The following is a 21,464-nucleotide window of genomic DNA, read 5'->3' as shown; positions in this document are numbered from 1 at the left end:
TATAAGTACATATTTTAATTGTTTTTTAGTCATTATGGCAAAAAATATATTTTTTCTTCAAACGTCAAATAATGATGACATTATTTATCTAACTTGATCCTGTCAAAGTTTGATGTCTCCGCCGGCAGCAGTTTTTTCCCATTTCTTTACGGCGGAGGGAAAAATGTTGTCATGGCAACAATATGAAACATGTCACAAAGCACCAATACAAATGTCATTAACAACAATTAAACATCATTCATTCAAACATCATTCATTCAAAGTACAATTAGTTAATGAGGCATTTTCAAAATTGAAACCGTGCAAAAATGTTCCCGACTCTTGATACGCATTGGTAATTGTTGATGATACTGATGGTCGAGTACAAGTTTCAGCAATCATTCCCGATGTTGGCGAATCATGAGGGTTTAAAATTTTTTGAGCATTATCGTTCTTATTTCTTATTGAATCCTCTATATATCCTTCGGCAACCGTGCTTGATTTCCAGCCCCCATGTCGTTTGAGGCATTCTAGATTTCCGCCTCCATCAATTAAAAGTGTTGCTGAAGTTCGTCGTAAAGAGTGACCCGTGTATGCGCTTGCATCGTTTAAATTTAAATAACTAGTTACTTTTTGGGCTACTGCGCTGATCGAATGTATTCCCATGACGCTTCGGTAACACTTTCCATTTTGGTACTTGATAAAAAATCGGTTTTCTGTGAAATTTTCAGGCCGCATTGATGCATACTTTTTATACAGTTTAATGTAGTATTGACCAATTATCGTAAAAGATCTAATTTGTCTTGTTTTACTGTCTGGGATTTTGATAATTATTACTTTTCTTTATCCTCAATGTCCACAGTCTTCATTTTTACCATTTCGTCGTATCGACAGGCGCCGGTAACCCCAATTAACAAAACAATCTGAAATATTTTTATAATTTAGTAGAGTATACTACATGCTTTGCAATATAATTTTTTTACCTTTAATCCTAAATACAACTTATCTGGCGCTTCAAACAAAAATTTATCAAACTCGTCTTTAGTGAAAACTTTAGACTTCTTTGCAGTATATCCTTCGCTTGTCTTTTTCAGAAAGGCACGTAACTTTAAAAATTTGCTTATATCCACATTTTTTCTAATAACTAACTCGGATTTTATCATAGAGTATCGTGACCACATTGTAGAAGATTTCCATTTATTTTCATTTTCCATTATATTAAAATATGCCAGTAAAACGTCTTCGGTAACTTGCCGTACTCCTCTTGTATTGCACCACTCTTGGAAGTGCTTGTACGCTAACCGATACTTTATTCCGGACTTGGAGGGCCCCAAACATGCTACTGCATCATTAGCCGCGGACTCAATTTCGTTTAGGTTTTCCATTTTCGCACTAAATTTGCGCTTGCGGTTGCAACAACAATATGCTGTCTTTAATAATTGCAAACAACTGTCAAACAACTGTAACCAGGGAGACGCAAATCCCACCGACGACTTAATTATTTTAATTTCTAACATCTAGACGACTTTGATAGTTGTCACAGTTAATTTCGAGTAAAAATAGCGTATGAATTGTACTATTTATGGTTGAAAATTGCTACGTTTGAAGAAAAAATAGAATACTTTATTCGGCAAAGAAGCGACTTTTCTTGACTTGCCCTCTATTACGCGCCTCACTTCGTTCGGCGCGTAATATCGGGCGCGTCAAGAAAAGTCATGCTTCTCCGCGTCATAAAGTAATATACTATTTCTTTGTAAACAATACTTTTTCTCCTGTAAAAAATCACATTTAAAAAAATTTTTTATTAGTAATTTTATTTATCATGGAATCCAGTTATTCCATGATTCCAGTTATAAATCCCAATTGGCTTACTGAAAAGGAACTCCAAGTATTCACTGATGCCGAATAAGGTTTATAACAAACAACTAAGTGTATTTTTTCAAAAAAAATTAAACAAATCCGCTGTTTTTAAGTGTATTTTCTTGTGGCGTACAAAGTACGCCACGCGTGTAGTTATGTTATAACTTGATGCGCGGGTAATTAAAGGTTAAAGAAAAAAAGTTATGCGATAAAATAACCGTCGCCCTACCCAAAACGGACGCCTATGACCGATACTAGAGATTCGCAATGGATAGGATCGATTTATTTCTGGAAAGTAAATATGCATATCAATTTTCGTTTTTCTAAATAGAAGCGTTCTGGAGGTATTTAACCTTTAACTACCCGCGCATCAAGTTATAACATAACTACACGCGTGGCGTACTTTATACGCCACAAGAAAATACACTTAAAAACAGCGGATTTGTTTATTATTTTTTGAAAAAATACACTTAGTTGTTTGTTATAAACCTTATTCGACATCAGTAAATACTTGGAGTTCCTTCTCAGTAAGCCAATTGGGATTTATAACTGGAATCATGGAATAACTGGATTCCATGATAAATAAAATTACTAATAAAAAATTTTTTGAAATGTGATTTTTTGCAGGAGAAAAAGTATTGTTTATAAAGAAAAATATATTTTGTGCCATAATGACTACAAACAATTGAAATATGTACTGTAGCAGATGGATTTCTACTACAATGTTTAATAAAAAATATCCATTAATTTTATATCCTATCCCAAGAAAAATATTTATTTTTCTATTTTATTTTGTGAGTTTAAATATCTTTAAAATTTCTAAACCGTCCCTGCTTATGCGTAATACCGTTTGTTTCACAACATAGTAAAATCATAGGAAATTTCCTGTTTACTTGTATAAACATTTATTATTCTAGAATGAATCCTCAAAAAGTCCCAGTATATTTCCCTTAAGTTTTGAGCGCTAAAAACCCTATGATATTATTGGTCTGAATTTTGAAAGATCCTTGAGTTGTAGTTGACGATTGGTCAATAGTTTTGGTCGAAAGATCGAGAAGAAATGCATCCGTTGGACGCGAGATAGACGTGACGATGCAAGGCAGTTCTGAAAGTATGTTCGAGTAGAACATATCTTTTTTTGTTAGAACTCAACAGACTCACAAAGAAACGCACTTTGCCAGCTTTTAAAATGGTTTTCTTCTTGTGGTAGAAGAACTAAAGGTTTTGTAACTTGTCACGGAATATTATTACAATAGTCTCACAGCATTTTAAGTGGATATATTATTGTGAAACAGTTTTATTGTTACGCAGTTTGATTTGCCGGTAAAAAAGAGTGCGTGGTTTCCTGGTTTCCTGTTTTTATGATGCTATGGTAACATTCCTGTATTGAAGTACCCCGATTATCCTGTATTGAAGTACCCCGATTATATTTGATTTGGTATCAATTTTATCCTGTGTCCTGTTTGGTTCAAAATTGAATGTCTTCCCTCCCAGCCCCGCTTAGAATGGAAAATTTTGGATAAGTGTTTGAACGTGTGACATGGATTTTTGTTTTAAGGTATGATAATGTTTATTTTAAATTAATTCACAAGTGGATATTATTTTGGTAAAGGTTTTAAATATTTAAATAGTTTGTTTTCAACATGGAAAGTTTTATGTAAAGTAAATTTAATGGCAGTGAATTTTGACACCCATAAGTCAAATTTTTGTTTTGGTACACTGCTAAAAATAAGGTTAAGAATTGAAAAATCATGTATTTGTTTTTTATTATTCATTTCTTTTTTGAGAATATGTTTATTCTCAAAGTAAGGTTTAAATAAACATTATAAAATATACACAATTTTATTTCTGTAACCTCTTTCTTTAAGAAAATTATTAACCAGATAACTAATACAAGTGAATTAAGTTTTAGAACAGAAGAAAATATTTTGGCATAGAAGCCAATAAAGGTAAATGATAGCCCAGTATAACCCCAACGAGGAATCTACGATGAATGTCCCCCAGTTGGGTTCCAGTAAGTACTCGATATGAGAATTTGAGGATTTTTCAAACGGCGTCCCAATTTGTTTAAATAGTAGGAAAGTCCTCAAGTCTGTGTAAGTATCCTTTGCTTATTTGGTTATATAGTTAGTCTTCTTTAAACCCTCCTTCCCCTCCCAACGAATCTACGACCCGCCACCGCACAAAAAATGAGCTGTCGTATGCATGAAGCTTTATGTGTCTGTTCCTTCTACTAGCCCCATTTCGACCCCCAGTATCTTAGTAGATAGTCTTTCCTTGATCCCATTAGAGCAGACGTGTAAAACGCTTCAACTTGCACCCAACGTGTGGGGCTCGACTTATTTTTTAGCCTATTTCTAGCCCTCTGACCCCAGTAGTATATGCTCCAACTATCATGTCTTGTTAGCCTCCTTTCGGTCCCGTTTGTGCTACAACTGTTAAGGCAGTGCCCGTCCCCTTGGGCAGCCTAATCTCAGTGTGTGGTACAGGTGTTTCCGACAACATGGAAGCTCGACTCTTTTTCTGTTTTGGATACCCACTGTTACAAGTTTAGCTTGTATACCATTTGCACTAGTAGTTAGCCTATCTACTAGTCCCCAATGTCTTTAGCCACTCCCACTTGGTGTTACACTTTTAATACTTGTAACATTTACCCTGAAGTTTGACCCCGAGTAAATATCGCATTAGTCTTCCCAAGTAGTTTTGCCCAGATTTCTCTTCTCTTGCCCCTAGAAACTGTTTCAAATCTTTTAGTGCCCCCGAAACTGTTTGTCTTTTAGTTCCCATAAAAGAGCCCATTTTTGTAATTTTTGTTTACGAATGTTAATAATTTTTCCAAAGAGGTGTAAGTATGTACACTTTGTATTGTGGTGTTGATTTGGTCATACTGTTGATTGTATAAGTATGTACCATTTCATACATCATAGTGTATTTATATTGTAACCCCATATTATGTAAACCGTAGTATACTGGTATTGTATTGTATGTATCGTACAACAGAATAGTATGTTAAATATTGTAGCGTACTTACTATAGTGTATTGATATTGTACCCATGATGAAAGCATTGGTTAAATTTTTTGGAAAATATTGATAAATGATATATACAAACAGATGAGTAAAAAATTTGTTTTGAAAATTTTGGTATAAGTAACGTTTAAATTTTTTTGAAAATTTTGGTAAAAGTTACGTTTTGGAAAATGTTTTTAATATTGAATCCACTTATAGAGTATAACAATATGTTATATTTTTTTGCATGTATTCTTATAGATCAACAGTTTTTTACAGAATAAACGTTTTTTGTGATTATTGATTTGGTCGTTTGAGTAGATGTGTGATATTGTTGGTATGGTCCGTGTATGAGCTAATTCGGTATGGTCTGTGTGAGTAAGTCCCGTGATTTTCCAGAAAAGCCTATCTATATTGGGTATGTTATGCCACAGGTTAGTTAGAGAAGTCATCCTTGAAGAGGTAACCCCATGAAGAAGTGAAGAGGGAAACTGTGGCGAGGCCCCTCCACTTGTTCATGATGAAGTGAAGAGGGAAACCGTGGCGAGGCCCCTCCACTTATTGATGAAGAAGTAAACCCCTTGTTTTTTCAAGCAGCCAGGAGAAAAGCTATCGCTGTTAGATTTGAAGATAGCGTTCTCTGTCGACACTGTTTTGAAAAAACTCTTTGATGAAGAAAAAGTGAAGAGGGAAACTGTGGTGAGGCCCCTCCACTTATCTGTGTTGTCCTTGTTTTTTTTTGACTAATCTACCTTTGTAGGTGTCGAAATGGATACCAATGATTAGTTGAAAAAGGTTTGAGAAGTGAAGAAAAAGTAACCCCATGAAAAAGTGAAGAGGGAAACCGTGGCGAGGCCCCTCCACTTGTTCATAAAAATGATGTATGTTTTCTTGTATCTGGCATATCACAAGTGTAATACTCGTGATGAGGAAGTGTTGTTCAGTTGTCTAGGAACACTCCCATTAATAGTCGGAGCAAGAACAGTTTTATTTGTGTAAGCTCATATAGGAACCAAGTTTCAATATTTATTTGTGTTTGTAAGGCCATGTATATGGAGTATGACTAAGAACCAAATTTCAGTATTATTTGTGTTTGTAAGCCCATGTATATGGAGTATGACTAGAAGTCTTTGAGTCTGTAGTTTTCTTTTTGTTTGTCGATCCCTGTTTTGTCTGGAAATTTTAGAGTCTGTTATCCCGTAATGTCTGTAAGCCCCTGTCCGTGATGGAGTTTGATTTTTTTTGGCGAATAGTTCGTTGACCTCTCTTGTGTTTATTCATTGAAAGTAGGCCAAGAGCAGAAGCTGTGACAAGGCTGGTGAGCTTAGGATCTGGCCGCGTTGAGTACAGGTGAAGCCTGCTTTCGGTGGATAAATGGAAGTGGTCGTTCGTCGGAACTGTCATTCTTTCCAATGTCCCTTTGGTCTTTCTCTTGTGTGTTGCTTTCATCCCTGTTTTGAAAAAGTAGTCTAACCCCAGTTTGGAAGAGACCCCAGTCTACTTATGTTTTGGAAAAATATGGTCTACTTATGTTTTGGAAAAGTAAGATCTACTCATGTTTTGGAAAAGTAAGATCTACTCATGTTTTGGAAAAGTCAGTTAGTGATTTGAAAATGAGAAAGTTGTCTTGTGAACTTTCATGAAAGGCTTTTATGAAAGACTAATGATGTAGTATTTCCTATGTCATGTGTTACGTTTATTTATTTGGTCTTATTTAAATGGTTTGATATCCCGTTTGAATCCAGTATACTAGTTTTTTTGGTCTTTTGTTTTTGTCACACGCACCCCCTTTGTTGGTTTTGTTTGAATGAGTTGTTGAGATAAGTTATTTGTGACATTTTATCTCAATGAGGTATTTAGACTGGATTGTCTAAATCCTCCTTTTGCAGAACCGTTGCCGAATGTCCCGTGAAACTCGCTAGGTGTTAGTAGAGTTTGGGCAGATATTTATCTGCCGTAAATTCTTTTTAGTTTTTGAAAACCAGTCCCGGTTAGGCAACGAGGTGATGAGGCTGTGTCTGCCCTGCTATATGGTATATATTATATGTTATATATAATATATATATATAAGAAATATAAAATCTTTCCGAAAGTCCCTTTTTAAAAAATATTTATTTAACACAAGAAAGTAGTCTTTACAGTTTGAAAGCAAAATCTGAACTAAACAATTATAATTCTAAAACTAAGAAATGAAAATGTAACATTTTGATAACTATGAACGTATGATGTCTTCGTCAGCGTTTCTCTGGTTCAGGGACTTACTCTTCTCACGGTCATTATCGTGTTCTAGCTGATGTTGCGGAATGTGGGTCGTTAACTCCTCTTCCCCAAGAGTGAAGCCATGCGAGGGAGTTCTATGCCGGGGTTAGGACTTTCTTCTTTTTCCTCTATGGAATCGTTTCTCTTTGTTTTTGCTATTTTCCTTTTGAGTAAAATAATAAGTGTTGTAATTATTCCAATGTACAACAGAATTGTCCAAATACTTGGAATGTGGTACAGAGCCGTATTTTGAAATATTGGTTTTATTTCGTGATTTGGAATATCTTTAAGTTTTAGCGAATTTAGTTTTATTTCCATTGGTGCTATTTTAATTATATCGAAATTTAATTGTGGTGAGTTTATCATCATTGGTTGCCCTGATGTGACGTCTTGAAAGGTTAATTCTTGATTTTGGAAAATAATTTTACAGGGTGCATTCTCTATCAGATAAATGCCGTTCAGAATTTTTATTTGCGTTTCTTCTGCACATTTAATGATTAGTTTTTCTTCTTTAGGAAAGACAGCTAAATATTGGTTGATTTCTGGAATAATTTCGATATGGTTTCCTGGAATTTTCGCTTTTAGGTATTGGCAGTCTGTAGAGTTGCCAAAAAATAAAATTTGGTCTTCACATGAGTGCTCGTGATTAATTTGCAGATAACCAGGACATTGGAAGATCTTACTATGTGTGCAGATGTCATTTAGAGGAAATATAATTTTTTCATTTTTTAATAAATATCTTGAGTTTGGTAACATGATGACAAATTCTGACTTACTTTTTGTGGGAATTGGCAATAAATGATAAAGATCAAAATTGGATTCATAGTCAATAGGGATTGAAAGAAAATATTGTATTTGATTCTTTTCTATTTTGCAAGTTATTTGTAAAATAGCTTCGAAATCTAAAATGTTTTCATATTTTACTTCAAATGGTAGCTGTGCTTTGTAATGTGACGAAATTTTTTGGAGTTCGTTAAATAATTCGTTTGATTTTATTATGCTAAGATGTAATGTTTTCAATTTGCAAAATGTAATCGAATTCTGGACATTTTCCATTGTATCGAGTATTAAGTTGTATGTTATTATAATTTCATTAAACATGTCTTTCAAATAATTGACATTTTCAAGATTTGTTTGGAAATCTACTATATCTTTTATTGCTAAAATTTTGGATTTTAAATTAATTTCATTTTCTTGAATATTTTGAATTGTTTCATTAAAGTTACTGATAATTTCATGGCTTAGCGAATATTGATTATTGATTTGGCTTTGCAAGTTTGCTTCGTTTGTCTTTAAGTGTTCTAGTATTGAGTTAATTTTTTCGCCGTCTTCAGCATCTAAATTTCCTGTTATAGCTTTAATAATTGAACCGAAACCGTTGATAATACCTCTTTTATTTTTTTGTAACTTGGTATGTATGTTTAGGTTTTCAAATTTTTCCTCAATATTATCTTTGACGTACTCTACTAAATTAACATAATTTTTTGTTTCATTATTGAAAAATTTACAATTAGAAAGATTATTTTTTAGGTGATCATATTGCATATTTAAGTTATCATACTCTTCTAAAAGTGGATTTAAGTTATAGTAATGGACAAAAGTGTGGCTAGATTTTTGAAGTTTGGCAGGTCCCAATTTGATTGGTAATATGCCTAGATTATGGGTAACATCTTTTATTTGGATTGCTGCGCATCCGATTGCGAGGTACCTGAAAATTTGTAAGGTTTTCTTTTAGGTCGTTTAACATTAGAAAAATGAATATTTTCGGCAGTATTTTTATGTCTAGTTTTTATTTTCGCGGTTTTTCTTTCTTTATTAATTTTACTTATTTCTTCAGCTTGGTATTTATTTTTTGTTTTACTTTGATATTGCTTATTACGAACAAATACTTTAGTAGGGATTGTTTCGGGCAATTCTTCTCGATTTTCGTTAGCTTTAGAGATTACTTTTTCTTTTACGTTTTGCAAGGATTTATTGATATTAGAATAAAGTATTTTCATTTTTTCTTTATGGTTTGAAATATAATTATTTAAAATTTGTTGCTCGATATTGATATCAAAAGGAGAATTACTATCTATATGTCCCGTAATCAACTCATGTGGTTTCATTTTTGTTACTGAATGGATGCTGTTATTATAAGCTAGTAAAGCGTAATTTATTTTTTGTTCAATATGGTCATTTTTGTACTCTTTTTGATTATTTAGTAGTCTAATATGTTCGATTATGGTTGAATGGAATCTCTCAGCAATTCCATTAGATTCTGGATGTTGAGAGCTTATAAAATGTACTTTTACTTTATGTAGCTCTAAAAGTTCTTTGACAACTGAATTTTTTAATTCGGTCCCATTATCAGATATTATTTGCTCTGGTATGCAGTGATGAGTAAAATATCGAATTAATGCATTTGCTACTTCGATACCTTGGGCTGAATTTATTTTATATAATTGACCATATTTAGAAAAAGAATCTATTATAGTTAAAAATTTTGTTTTTTCTAATGTGACTGAATCTAGGTGAACAATTTGGAAGGGTCTAGTTGCAGTAGGTGTTATATTAAATAAGGGTTTGATAGGTCTCCTATCGTATTTTGTTAATTGGCAAATTTCACAATCGTTTATATAAGTTTGGATAGATGCTCTTTGATTCGGCCAATAATATAAGGCTTTTATTCTATTTTCTGTTTCATCTACTCCTCTGTGGTTCTGTTTTCCTTCGTGATAATTTTTTATTATTTCTTCAATTTCGTTTGGTGGGATATCGATTAACTTCTTGGTGCATTTAATAAGGTTTATTTGCGAATTTTTGAAATATTTTTGTACAACGTTACTAAAAGTTTCGTATATAGGATCTTCGAAGTACAGATGATATTTAACTTTAGGTATTATATAGTCTTTTACAAATTTAACTATGTCACGTTCAGTGTCATTTTTTGAAAATTGTACGAGAGTTCTTTGTTTTTTATCGTAAAGTTTTATAATAGATGGTTCTGCTGGTTCGTAATTAACTTGAGAAATGATAATTTGATTCATTCCAGTGTTTACTGATCTTTCTGATATGGGTATACCTGTGATGGGATTTTCTTCATTTGTGTGGATTGTAGCACCGTCATTTTCATTGATATCTTCTTCATTTTGGCCATTTATTGTTTCGTCAGGTTCAACAATCAAAGACTCTGAGTCGACGTTATGTGGGGTACCTAATAAAGTTTCATCAAAATTTTCTACATAATCTAAGAAGTCTTGATTTGTTTCAGGTTCTATGTCATGAGTTTCGTTTGCGTTTAATCGTATTCTTGATAGACAATCGCTATTTGTGTTTAGAGCACCTTTTTTATATACAATCTCATAATCATATTCTTCGAGTTTTAATCTCCAGCGAACTAATTTTGAGCTGGGATCTTTTAATGAAAATAGCCATTGAAGAGGCTTGTGATCTGTCACGAGAGTCACGCGACGTCCAAAAATATAGGGTCGGAAATACTTAACTGCCCAGACTATAGCTAGGAGTTCTTTTTCAATGGTAGAGTAGTTTATTTCTGAATCATTCAGTGTTCTACTCGCGTAGGCAATTGGGAGATCAGAACCAATTTTTCCTTGACTTAAAACTGCACCTATTGCATAGTTACTTGCATCTGTTGTCAGATTAAATGGTTTAGTAAAATCAGGATATTGCAGAATTGGTTCATTTGTAAGAAGATCTTTACAGATATTAAAACACTGTACATAGTCTTCGTCTTTAATATTTATTTCATTATCTTTTTTTAGTCGCAATGTTAAGGGTTTTGTAATTTTTGAAAAATCTTTAATAAATTTTCGATAATATCCTAATAATCCGAGGAAGCCTTTTAACTGTTTGGTAGTAGCAGGTATTGGGAAATTTTTAATAGCCTTTATTTTATCCGGATTGGGCTTTACTCCTTCTGGAGTGACAATATGACCTAAGTAAGCCACTTCTTTCTTTAAAAATTCGGATTTGTCCAACTGTATTTTAAAGTTAGATTCACGTAGTCTCTGAAATACTTCTCTTAAATTTGTAATATGTTCTTGCAGGCTAGTGCTAAATATAATAATATCATCTAGGTAGACAAGGCATTTTTCGTTTTGTATGCCTCTTAGTATGTTATCCATTACTCTCTGGAATGTAGCTGGGGCATTTCTAAGTCCAAATGGCATTCTAAGAAACTCATAGTGACCATTTTCGGTGTTAAAAGCGGTTTTTGGGATATCTTCTTCTGCCATTTCTATTTGATGGAACCCAGAAGCCAAGTCTAGCGTGGTAAAGTACTGACAACGCCCTAATTTGTCTAAGAGGTCAGTGATATTTGGAAGGGGGTATCTATCTCCTAAAGTAATAGCATTTAAACGTCGATAATCGACTACAACACGAAATTTACGTTTATTGGAGGCATCAAGTTTTTTGGGGACAACCCAGATAGGCGAGGACCAGGCAGAATTGCTATGTCGGATAATATTTTGATCTAACATGCCCTGAATTTGATTTTGGACTTCTTTACGATATATTTCCGGATATCTATATGATTTAGAATATACTGGAATCTCATTAGAAGTTTTTATACTATGTTTAATTTTATTGGTGAAAGACAATTGGTTGCCCTCAATATGAAAAATGTCCGAAAATTCTCTTATCAGCTTTAAAATTGAATTCCGCTCTTCGGTATTCATATGTTCCGTGCGGATTTTAGAAATATCAAATTTGAATTGTTCGGCATAAATAGAATTAAGATTAGGATGATTTATTTTTTCGTATTCATCGAACTTTTCAACTTCTATTGGTGAAGTTAAATCAACTTTAAAATGTGACTCTGATGAGTTAGTAATAGTGCATAAAGCTTCTTTATTAACAACTTTAGTAAGACATTGGGGAATTTCTAATTTCCCTATTTTTGTATAAGGTACGATAACGTCACCATTTTCTATATTTTTTATATTTAATTTAATTACTTGTTCGGAACGTGGAGACACTACTATACAATTCGTGCTGCCAGCGCTCGGACTATAATAGTTAATTTTAATTGAAGAACAAGGTGTTCTTAATAAATTATTTACTAAATCGATATTTGCTTGTAATAGTTTTAAATTATCTAATCCTAATAAGCAATCAAAATGATCATGAAACTTAAAAATATGATAAGTTAATTTTATTGGCTTTTTATGCCTAAATATAGAGGAAGAAGGAATTACGGTACAGAAATTTTCCTTAGTAGTTCCAAGAGCAGTGGAAATTTGAAATGGTTTTTTAAATATTGAATTTTTAAAATATTTTTCACCTATTTTTGGTGTAATAAAAGATTTAGTGCTCCCAGTATCTATAAGGACCTTTAAATTATGCTCAGGGAAAATTATGTACGGCAATTCACATTCTTTGTTAGTTAAGTTTAATAATTCTACATGCTCTGGTTTTCTTCCGAGGCTATCTCTTCTAAAAAAGGTTCTTGGGATGAACTTTCAGGACAGTCTGTATTATCTATGTTATGCAGTTCTTCCGGAATAATATTTTGGCTTGCGAAATTATTGGGGTTACGGAAACGAGTCCTATTTTGGAAGTTTTGTGATGGTCTGAAAGTATTATTGGTTGTGATAGTCATTGGAGTAGGGTTTGAGAATTTTCTGTTTGGATTTGGCTGGAATACATTGGAGTTTCGATTAAAATTCCTACTTGTACTAGGATTATTTTGGAAATAATTATTTTGATTATTTTGTCTCATATTTTGAGGATTCGGTTGGGGATTCGGAGGATCCATAGTATTTCTCTGTATTGGAAATTGATTCCTTGGTTGATATTGAGTTTGGGGTTGATATTGAATTTGGGGTTGATAATTATTTTGTTGGTTTTGTCGGAAATTGGATTTTGGTCTAGACGAATAATTGTTATTTTGATAAGATTTGTGATTTTTGCTTTGAGAAGAATTATTTTGGTCGAGGTATATCTGAAAATCATTTGTGAGGATGCCTAACGCAGAATTTAAATCTGGAGGATTCTTTGTACGCATTAAGGTACCAAGAGGTTCTTTTAACCCACGTAACAAAACTCTTAATGCTAAATTTCGGAAGAAGCTACCAAGAATATTAATTTCAGCAGCATGTTCAGTTTTTGAGGTCAAGACAGATATTTGAAGATTTAATAATTTTTGTATTCGGTTATAAAAATCAAATGGGGATTCATTATTGCCTTGTTTCAAATCTGAAATTTCTATGTTTAAAGTATAAATATCTCTTTTGTCTGAATAAGAATTAATTAAAGCATTTTTTAAATCTTGCCAAGTTCTAAGATTACAAGAAGAAATATTAACTGCGGCTTCGCCTTTTATTTTTGCAATTATGCTTGACATCAAATATTCATTTTGAAAATCATTCACATCTGTAGCATTATAAAATTTGGTTACAAGTTTTTCGGAAATTTCTAAAAATCTAGGAAGTAACGTATGATTTCCTTCAAAATCTGGAATCATATCTAAGTATTCTTTCTTTAGTTGAGGAACTTGTGGAACAGCCATTTTAAATTTATTATTTAATTCTAATATTTTCGAAAAACTTATATTATTTTTATTAAAAGGTAAATTAGCTAAATTAGTTAAATTTGAGTCAGAATCTGTATCTGAGTTACTACTGTCTGAATAATCAGAATCTAGTGTTAAATTAGGCTCTCTATATGACATTAAACACTTACAGTAATGTAGCGATCTTGTCCATGGAACTGCTTCGGAACTGGGTCGAGACACTCACAATATTCGCTTGAAAGTCTCTCCGGTACGAATCTTCTCGTCAGGTTACTCAATTCGCCCAACTGGAATTCACTTCACGAAAACTGTTCGAATAGTCAAAAAATCGTAAAAACGAACCGAGAGTTATATTCGCTAACGCCCGTTTGACTATCCTACTGACTGCGCCAGAAATATAAAATCTTTCCGAAAGTCCCTTTTTAAAAAATATTTATTTAACACAAGAAAGTAGTCTTTACAGTTTGAAAGCAAAATCTGAACTAAACAATTATAATTCTAAAACTAAGAAATGAAAATGTAACATTTTGATAACTATGAACGTATGATGTCTTCGTCAGCGTTTCTCTGGTTCAGGGACTTACTCTTCTCACGGTCATTATCGTGTTCTAGCTGATGTTGCGGAATGTGGGTCGTTAACTTATATATATATATATATATATATATATATATATATATATATATATATATATATATATATATATATATATATATATATATATATCACTTGTGTTACTGCAGTGGATGTCAGCGAGGTACACACAGGGCACAAGATTAATTTCTTTCCCAAGACACAGAAACTCTTGTCACCTACAGTTCTTGGTAGAGTCTTTAAACATTTTAGTCTATTCGACTTTAAAGAGTCTGGCGATTGATGGCACGCTAGCCCACTCCCTAACAATGATGTTTTGTTTTTGTTTAATCCCCATTAGCCATTATTTAAATATTTTGGTATTGTTGTCCTGTCACACCCAAAATGTCAATGTTGGATTTTTGTAGTTATCGAAAACTGAACAGGTAATCCAGTTTCCTCTCTTCCGAGGAGGCTATTGTAGCAGATGGATTTCTACTACAATGTTTTATAAAAAATATCCATTAATTTTATATCCTATCCCAAGAAAAATATTTATTTTTCTATTTCATTTTGTGAGTTTAAATATCTTTAAAATTTCTAAACCGTCCCTGCTTATGCGTAATACCGTTTGTTTCACAACATAGTAAAATCATAGGAAATTTCCTGTTTACTTGTATAAACATTTATTATTCTAGAATGAATCCTCAAAAAGTCCCAGTATATTTCCCTTAAGTTTTGAGCGCTAAAAATCCTATGATATTATTGGTCTGAATTTTGAAAGATCCTTGAGTTGTAGTTGACGATTGGTCAATAGTTTTGGTCGAAAGATCGGGAAGAAATGCATCCGTTGGACGCGAGAGAGACGTGACGATGCAAGGCAGTTCTGAAAGTATGTTCGAGTAGAACATATCTTTTTTTGTTAGAACTCAACAGACTCACAAAGAAACGCACTTTGCCAGCTTTTAAAATTGTTTTCTTCTTGTGGTAGAAGAACTAAAGGTTTTGTAACTTGTCACGGAATATTATTACAATAGTTTCACAGCATTTTAAGTGGATATATTATTGTGAAACAGTTTTATTGTTACGCAGTTTGATTTGCCGGTAAAAAAGAGTGCGTGGTTTCCTGGTTTCCTGTTTTTTATGATGTTATGGTAACATTCCTGTATTGAAGTACCCCGATTATATTTGATTTGGTATCAATTTTATCCTGTGTCCTGTTTGGTTCAAAATTGAATGTCTTCCCTCCCAGCCCCGCTTAGAATGGAAAATTTTGGATAAGTGTTTGAACGTGTGACATGGATTTTTGTTTTAAGGTATGATAATGTTTATTTTAAATAAATTCACAAGTGGATATTATTTTGGTAAAGGTTTTAAATATTTAAATAGTTTGTTTTCAACATGGAAAGTTTTATGTAAAGTAAATTTAATGGCAGTGACTTTTGACAGCCATAAGTCAAATTTTTGTTTTGGTACACTGCTAAAAATAAGGTTAAGAATTGTAAAATCATGTATTTGTTTTTTATTATTCATTTCTTTTTTGAGAATATGTTTATTCTCAAAGTAAGGTTTAAATAAACATTATAAAATGTACACAATTTTATTTCTGTAACCTCTTTCTTTAAGAAAATTATTAACCAGATAACTAATACAAGTGAATTAAGTTTTAGAACAGAAGAAAATATTTTGGCATAGAAGCCAATAAAGGTAAATGATAGCCCAGTATAACCCCAACGAGGAATCTACGATGAATGTCCCCCAGTTGGTTTCCAGTAAGTACTCGATATGAGAATTTGAGGATTTTTCAAACGGCGTCCCAATTTGTTTAAATAGTAGGAAAGTCCTCAAGTCTGTGTAAGTATCCTTTGCTTATTTGGTTATGTAGTTAGTCTTCTTTAAACCCTCCTACCCCTCCCAACGAATCTACGACCCGCCACCGCACAAAAAATGAGCTGTCGTATGCATGAAGCTTTATGTGTCTGTTCCTTCTACTAGCCCCATTTCAACCCCCCAGTATCTTAGTAGACAGTCTTTCCTTGATCCCATTAGAGCAGACATGTAAAACGCCTCAGTACTTATGTTACTACATATATTAATATAATTGTGGCGTATATTGTCCGGCACCGGAAACAACAAATAATAAACTGTAAATTACGATCTTCCCAGAAAGCCGATTATAACGAAACTAAAACCAAATTGTAAAGCACATTCCAGTGATAGGTTAGAGAGATAAACAAGGTCAAAAATTAAATTTTTAAATATATTTGCAGTAGAATTCTTATATCTGGCGTACAAAGTACGCCAGCGCGTGTAGTTAAAGGTTAAGAAAAACTAATTACATGACGCCATCTTCAAAGAGCTCTAGCTCCCTTAGGAAGCATTTTCGGACTTGGTGAATTGGGTTAAATTGTCTTAAAATCATGTTACGAACGAAATGGTGTTGCACAGAATGGGAAGAGACAGAAAACTTTCGACCACGATTAAAAGGCGAAAGACAGCATATTTGGGCACATACTTAGAAATGACAAGTACGAGTTGTGACAGCTTATTATGAATGGTAAAATCAAACGAAAAGGGGTCCTGGTAGACGACAAACATTCTGGCTGAAAAGCAGAAGGTAGAGACGAATTTGAGAATCTGAGAAATCTCCTGTCTTCGTTTATCGGTAGAGTTTCTGGACACCCTGTATAATATATTTACGAATTGGTAAATTTGTTTTGCGTCAGTAAGACACTGAAGTAGAAAATTACAATATCAAATAAGAAAATATGGCGTTGTTAAATTAATGGTTATCTTTAAGTAAATCAGAAATGTATAAAAGAGAAACCAAATAGCCAGGAAGTGTAAGATAGTACAAAAATATATTACTTTTTTAAATAAACAAATTTTACCTGTACTGGTCAATAATCCCATAGAAAGCCAGTTGTGGATGAATTCGTATCGTTCAGCTTTGTCTATGAGCTTGTTTGAACTTAATATGCGTTCAATTAATTCTGCATCTTTAATTAAAACACCAACTTGAAGAGGACCGTCGTAAACCTTAATAACTGGTCCATAAAGGTCATGGTATTTCATAAGAGTCCCAAGGTACTCTGAAATTGAAAATATTATATTATTTCTATTAAATTAACGTTTTAAAATTGTATTGCCTTTATTGTGGCATTTGCCACCATTAATACTCACAATGGACAATCCTGTCACCTGGGATGTGGCGCTAAAATTATAAAAATCGCTCTTTACGCCATTTACACTTTGCTATAAAACACGCATTACCAGTGTAACATTAAATTTTTACAATTTTTACTCTATGAACAATAATTTGAGACAAGCATGCTTTCTTATTACCAATACTGACAGCCATTTTGAAGATTATTTAAGTATCTTCTCTGTTTCCTAACGTTTGTAACATACATAGACTACTGCGGGAACAAAGATGATTAATGATTAGTATGTAACCCACATGCACGTTATTTGTTAATTAACAAATGTAATTGACAAATAAACATTTAATGTTCTTTTGTAATTAATTCTTTTGTAATGTTTGTCTTCTTTGAACAATTCTATTCCTGCAATGCGGTATTTAAAAATATTCCATGAATTGTATTCCATGCTGCATTCCATGAAGTGCTCCGTAGTATAAGTTTAATTTTGTCTATTGGTAAACAAAATTGGTAGATAAATATCCATATTCTGGCAAATTAGACTATCTCGACTTATTACACGTGGAGAGAAATACAACTTAATCCAATTTATTACGCGGGGAAAGATTCAAGGAAAAAGAAGCATAGGGAGACGCAGAGTATCGTGGCTGCGCAACCTGAGAGGAGGGTACGGATGTACATCCGCAGCCGTCTTTTAAGTCCGAATAACTATGATGATTGCCGACCTCCGTCTCGGAGGTGGCACTTGAAGAAGAAGATATTCTCTCCAAGGACTCAATGGTTTGCACTAACGGTCACATTATTATGCCAAAAGGCCAAGAGGATTAGGGTGCTGCCTTTTGGCTCCCAGATATGACACGAACTCATTTCATGTAATCTAATCACAAAAAGAACATAAAATAAACGGATGAACACAAGAATAAAAGGATCTTGTAGAGTTATGACATAATTGTATATAAACTGCTCAAAAAGAAGGTACAATTGAGACAAATGTGGATAAGAACAAATAGACAGGATTATAGAGAAGAATACAATAGAATAAGAAATGAATGTAAGAAAAAAACAAGAAAAATTAGGCGTGCCTGGTTGGATGATAAGATAAAAAAAATAGAAAAAGAAAGTAAGAAAAGAAACACAAAAGCATTCTATAAGAAAATTAGCGAGCAGAAAAAAAACTTTAAAGGAAAAATAACAGGCATAAAAGATAAAAATGGAAAAGTATAAGAAAACGATGAAGAGTATAAAGAAATTTGGACTAGCTATTTTAAAGAATTATTAACAGAAAAATAAGATCAAGAAAAAATGATGAAAACGTAGAAGAAGAGACAATGATGTTAGGAAACCAGCTAGAACGACCAAAAAAAGAGGAAGTTGATCAAATTATAAGTAGCAGCCGTAATGGTAAACCCTCTGGATCGGACTGTATTAATATGGAGCTTATGAAATATGTTGGTGAAGAATTAAAAGATAAACTATACAATTTAATAAAAGATATATGATATGGGACGAAGCAAAATGCCGGAAGAATGGTACAAAGGACAAATTATCATGATACATAAAAAAGGAGACCAACAAATGTGTAATAACTACAGAGGACTGACGCTATTAAACACAGCATATAAAATAATGTCCACCTTAATACAACGAAGACTGACCGAAGCTACGACAAATATCATAGGACAGTATCAATGCGGATTTATTAATGGAAAGTCAACAACAGATGCCATACAAACGGTTAAACAAATTATAGAAAAAGTACATGGATGCAAAATAGATATTGAACTGCTTATCATAGATTTTCAGCATTTGATACAATAAAAAGATCTAAATTAATGGTAGCTCTGAAAGAAATGGGAATACAAAATAAATTAAGAAGATTAATAAAAATGACAATGAGTAGAACTGTAGTAAGTATAAAAACTAAAGTTGGAGACACAGAAAATTTTGTCATAAATAAAGGGGTTAGACAAGGAGATTCGTTATCAGCAACTCTGTTTAATCTTGTCCTGGAACACATCGTCAGAAAGATCAACAAACAAAGGCACCCTCAGAACGAGAGAAGAACAAATAATAGCATACGCTGACGATGTTGTGCTAATAACAACAAATAGAAAAACAATGAAACGAATGTTAAACGAAATGGTAACAGAAGCAAAGGTAATTGGATTAAAAATAAACCAAGAAATACCAAAATAATGAGATTTGACAGAAACTTTGAAAACAATAAGGTTAGAGTAGGAGAAGTATTTGGGACTATTAATAACAAACAATAGAGAAAGAGAAAGAGAAATCAAAGAAAGGATTATTACAGCAAATAAGAGCTTTCATGCAAATAAAAAATTACTAAAAAATGAGATATTAAGCAAGAAATCGAAAATGAAGGTATACAAAACAATAATTGCACCGACGATGATGTATGCAGACGAAACCCTTAGCATGACAAAAAAAAAACAAGAGCAAAACCTTAGAATACAAGAAAGAAAAATGCTAAGAGCAATATTAGGACCAATAAAAATAAATGACAATGAATTTAGACAAAGAACGAACCTTGAGCTACTAGACGAAATTAAGGAAGATATAGTGTGTAAAATAAAATAAAATAAAACAGCAAAGAGCAAAATGACTACGACACGTTTGGAGATCAGGATCAACTACGATTAGGTATATTCTCAATATTGGAATGGACAACAGCTGGCAAACGAAGACGTGGAAGACCAAGATCTACATGGTTACAAGAAATAGTAAATGATCTTAGCAAGGCGGATATACGACAATGGAAAGAAAAAACCAGAGATAGGAAAGAGTAAACAAAAATAACCGAGAAAATTAAATAAAGGACATCAGGACTGATCTACCTCAAAACATAGATTTACAGAGCTTAAGCGGCGTAACCCCTAAAGGGGTGTTTAGCCACTAATATGCTTTCTTATTACCAATACTGACAACCATTTTGAAGATTATTTAAGTATTTTCTCTGTATCTTAATGTCTGTAAAATACTAGACTACTGTGGGAACAAAGATGATTAATGATTATTATGTTACCCATATCATGCACGTTATTTGTTTATGTGTGCAAAGGGGAGGGAGAGGATATGTAATTAAGCTGGTAATTAACAAATAAACATTTAATGAAGAGATGTTTTTCGCTATTTTAATTCATAAGCCAATATATGAAAAAAGCTCATTTGTAATGTTTGTCTTCTTTGAACAATTCTGTTCTTGCAATACAGTATTTAAAAATATTCCATTAATTGTATTCCATGCTGCATTCAATGAAGAGCTCTGTAGTATAAGTTTAATTTTGTTTATTGGTAACCAAAATTAGTAGGTAAATATCCATATTCTGGCCAATTAGACTATCTTGACTTATTACACGTGGAGAGAAATACAACTTGCTCCATTTGATTACGATGGGAAAGATTCAAGGAAAAAGAAGCATAGGGAGACGCAGAGTATCGTGGCTGCGCAACCTGAGAGAATGGTACGGATGTAGATCCGCAGCCGTCTTTTAAAAGACTCTATTTATGTTTAAATGATTTTTAATATAGATTACTATTGTTAAAAATTATTAATATAGCGAAATGTTTAATTTTAGTATACAGGGTTGGTCGAAACTCGGAATGAGTATTTTCTGAGTTTTCTTAAATGGAACATTATGTATTTTAGTACTATAATGAAATGATATTGTATGGTACTTGCTTATTTCTTAAGCATTTCCTATACCTGCTCAATTGCTGCTTTAATTTTTGAATTATTCGTGATTCTTTAAGCGAAACAATAATTGCAACAAAAAGTACGTGAAATTTTATTAGGCTTGGCCGTGAAAATATTAAATCAAAATTATTTTTTTTAAATAAATACATATTAATCTAGACTGATCCTTAATTTAATAATATTGAATGATATACCAAAATGCCTAGCTTGTTAAGGTTGTTGATGCGTAAAATATTAATAAAAACATAAAATATTTTACCCAGTTGGCTATGACTTTGACAATAAACTTGCTTAAACTTTTGACATTATACTATTTTATAGTTCCAGTTGCTTTGTTTCCATTACTAACATGAATTTTTCTAATAGAAAATTGATTAGTATGGTTTTTGTCCTA

At 32.7% G+C, this 21,464-nt stretch overlaps 1 protein-coding gene across 4 annotated transcripts in view; it reads right to left on the bottom strand.

Annotated features, from left to right (window-relative positions):
- LOC126881332 (cytochrome P450 4d2-like) overlaps positions 1-21,464 on the bottom strand; it is a 190,855-nt gene that overhangs the window by 131,740 nt on the left and 37,651 nt on the right. For 3 of the 4 annotated variants that reach the window (XM_050645557.1, XM_050645570.1, XM_050645564.1), the window contains exon 2: positions 17,086-17,286. The exons of the other annotated variant lie outside the window; for it this stretch is intronic. In XM_050645557.1, coding sequence (XP_050501514.1) covers positions 17,086-17,286 — 201 coding nt within the window. The remainder of the gene's footprint in view (positions 1-17,085; positions 17,287-21,464) is intronic. 4 annotated transcript variants of the gene reach the window in all.

Source organism: Diabrotica virgifera, chromosome 1, assembly GCF_917563875.1.
Source record: "Diabrotica virgifera virgifera chromosome 1, PGI_DIABVI_V3a".
NCBI lineage: Eukaryota > Metazoa > Arthropoda > Insecta > Coleoptera > Chrysomelidae > Diabrotica > Diabrotica virgifera.
The sequence above is the reverse complement of the archived record's forward strand: the minus strand, read 5'-3'. Positions and strand labels throughout refer to the sequence as shown.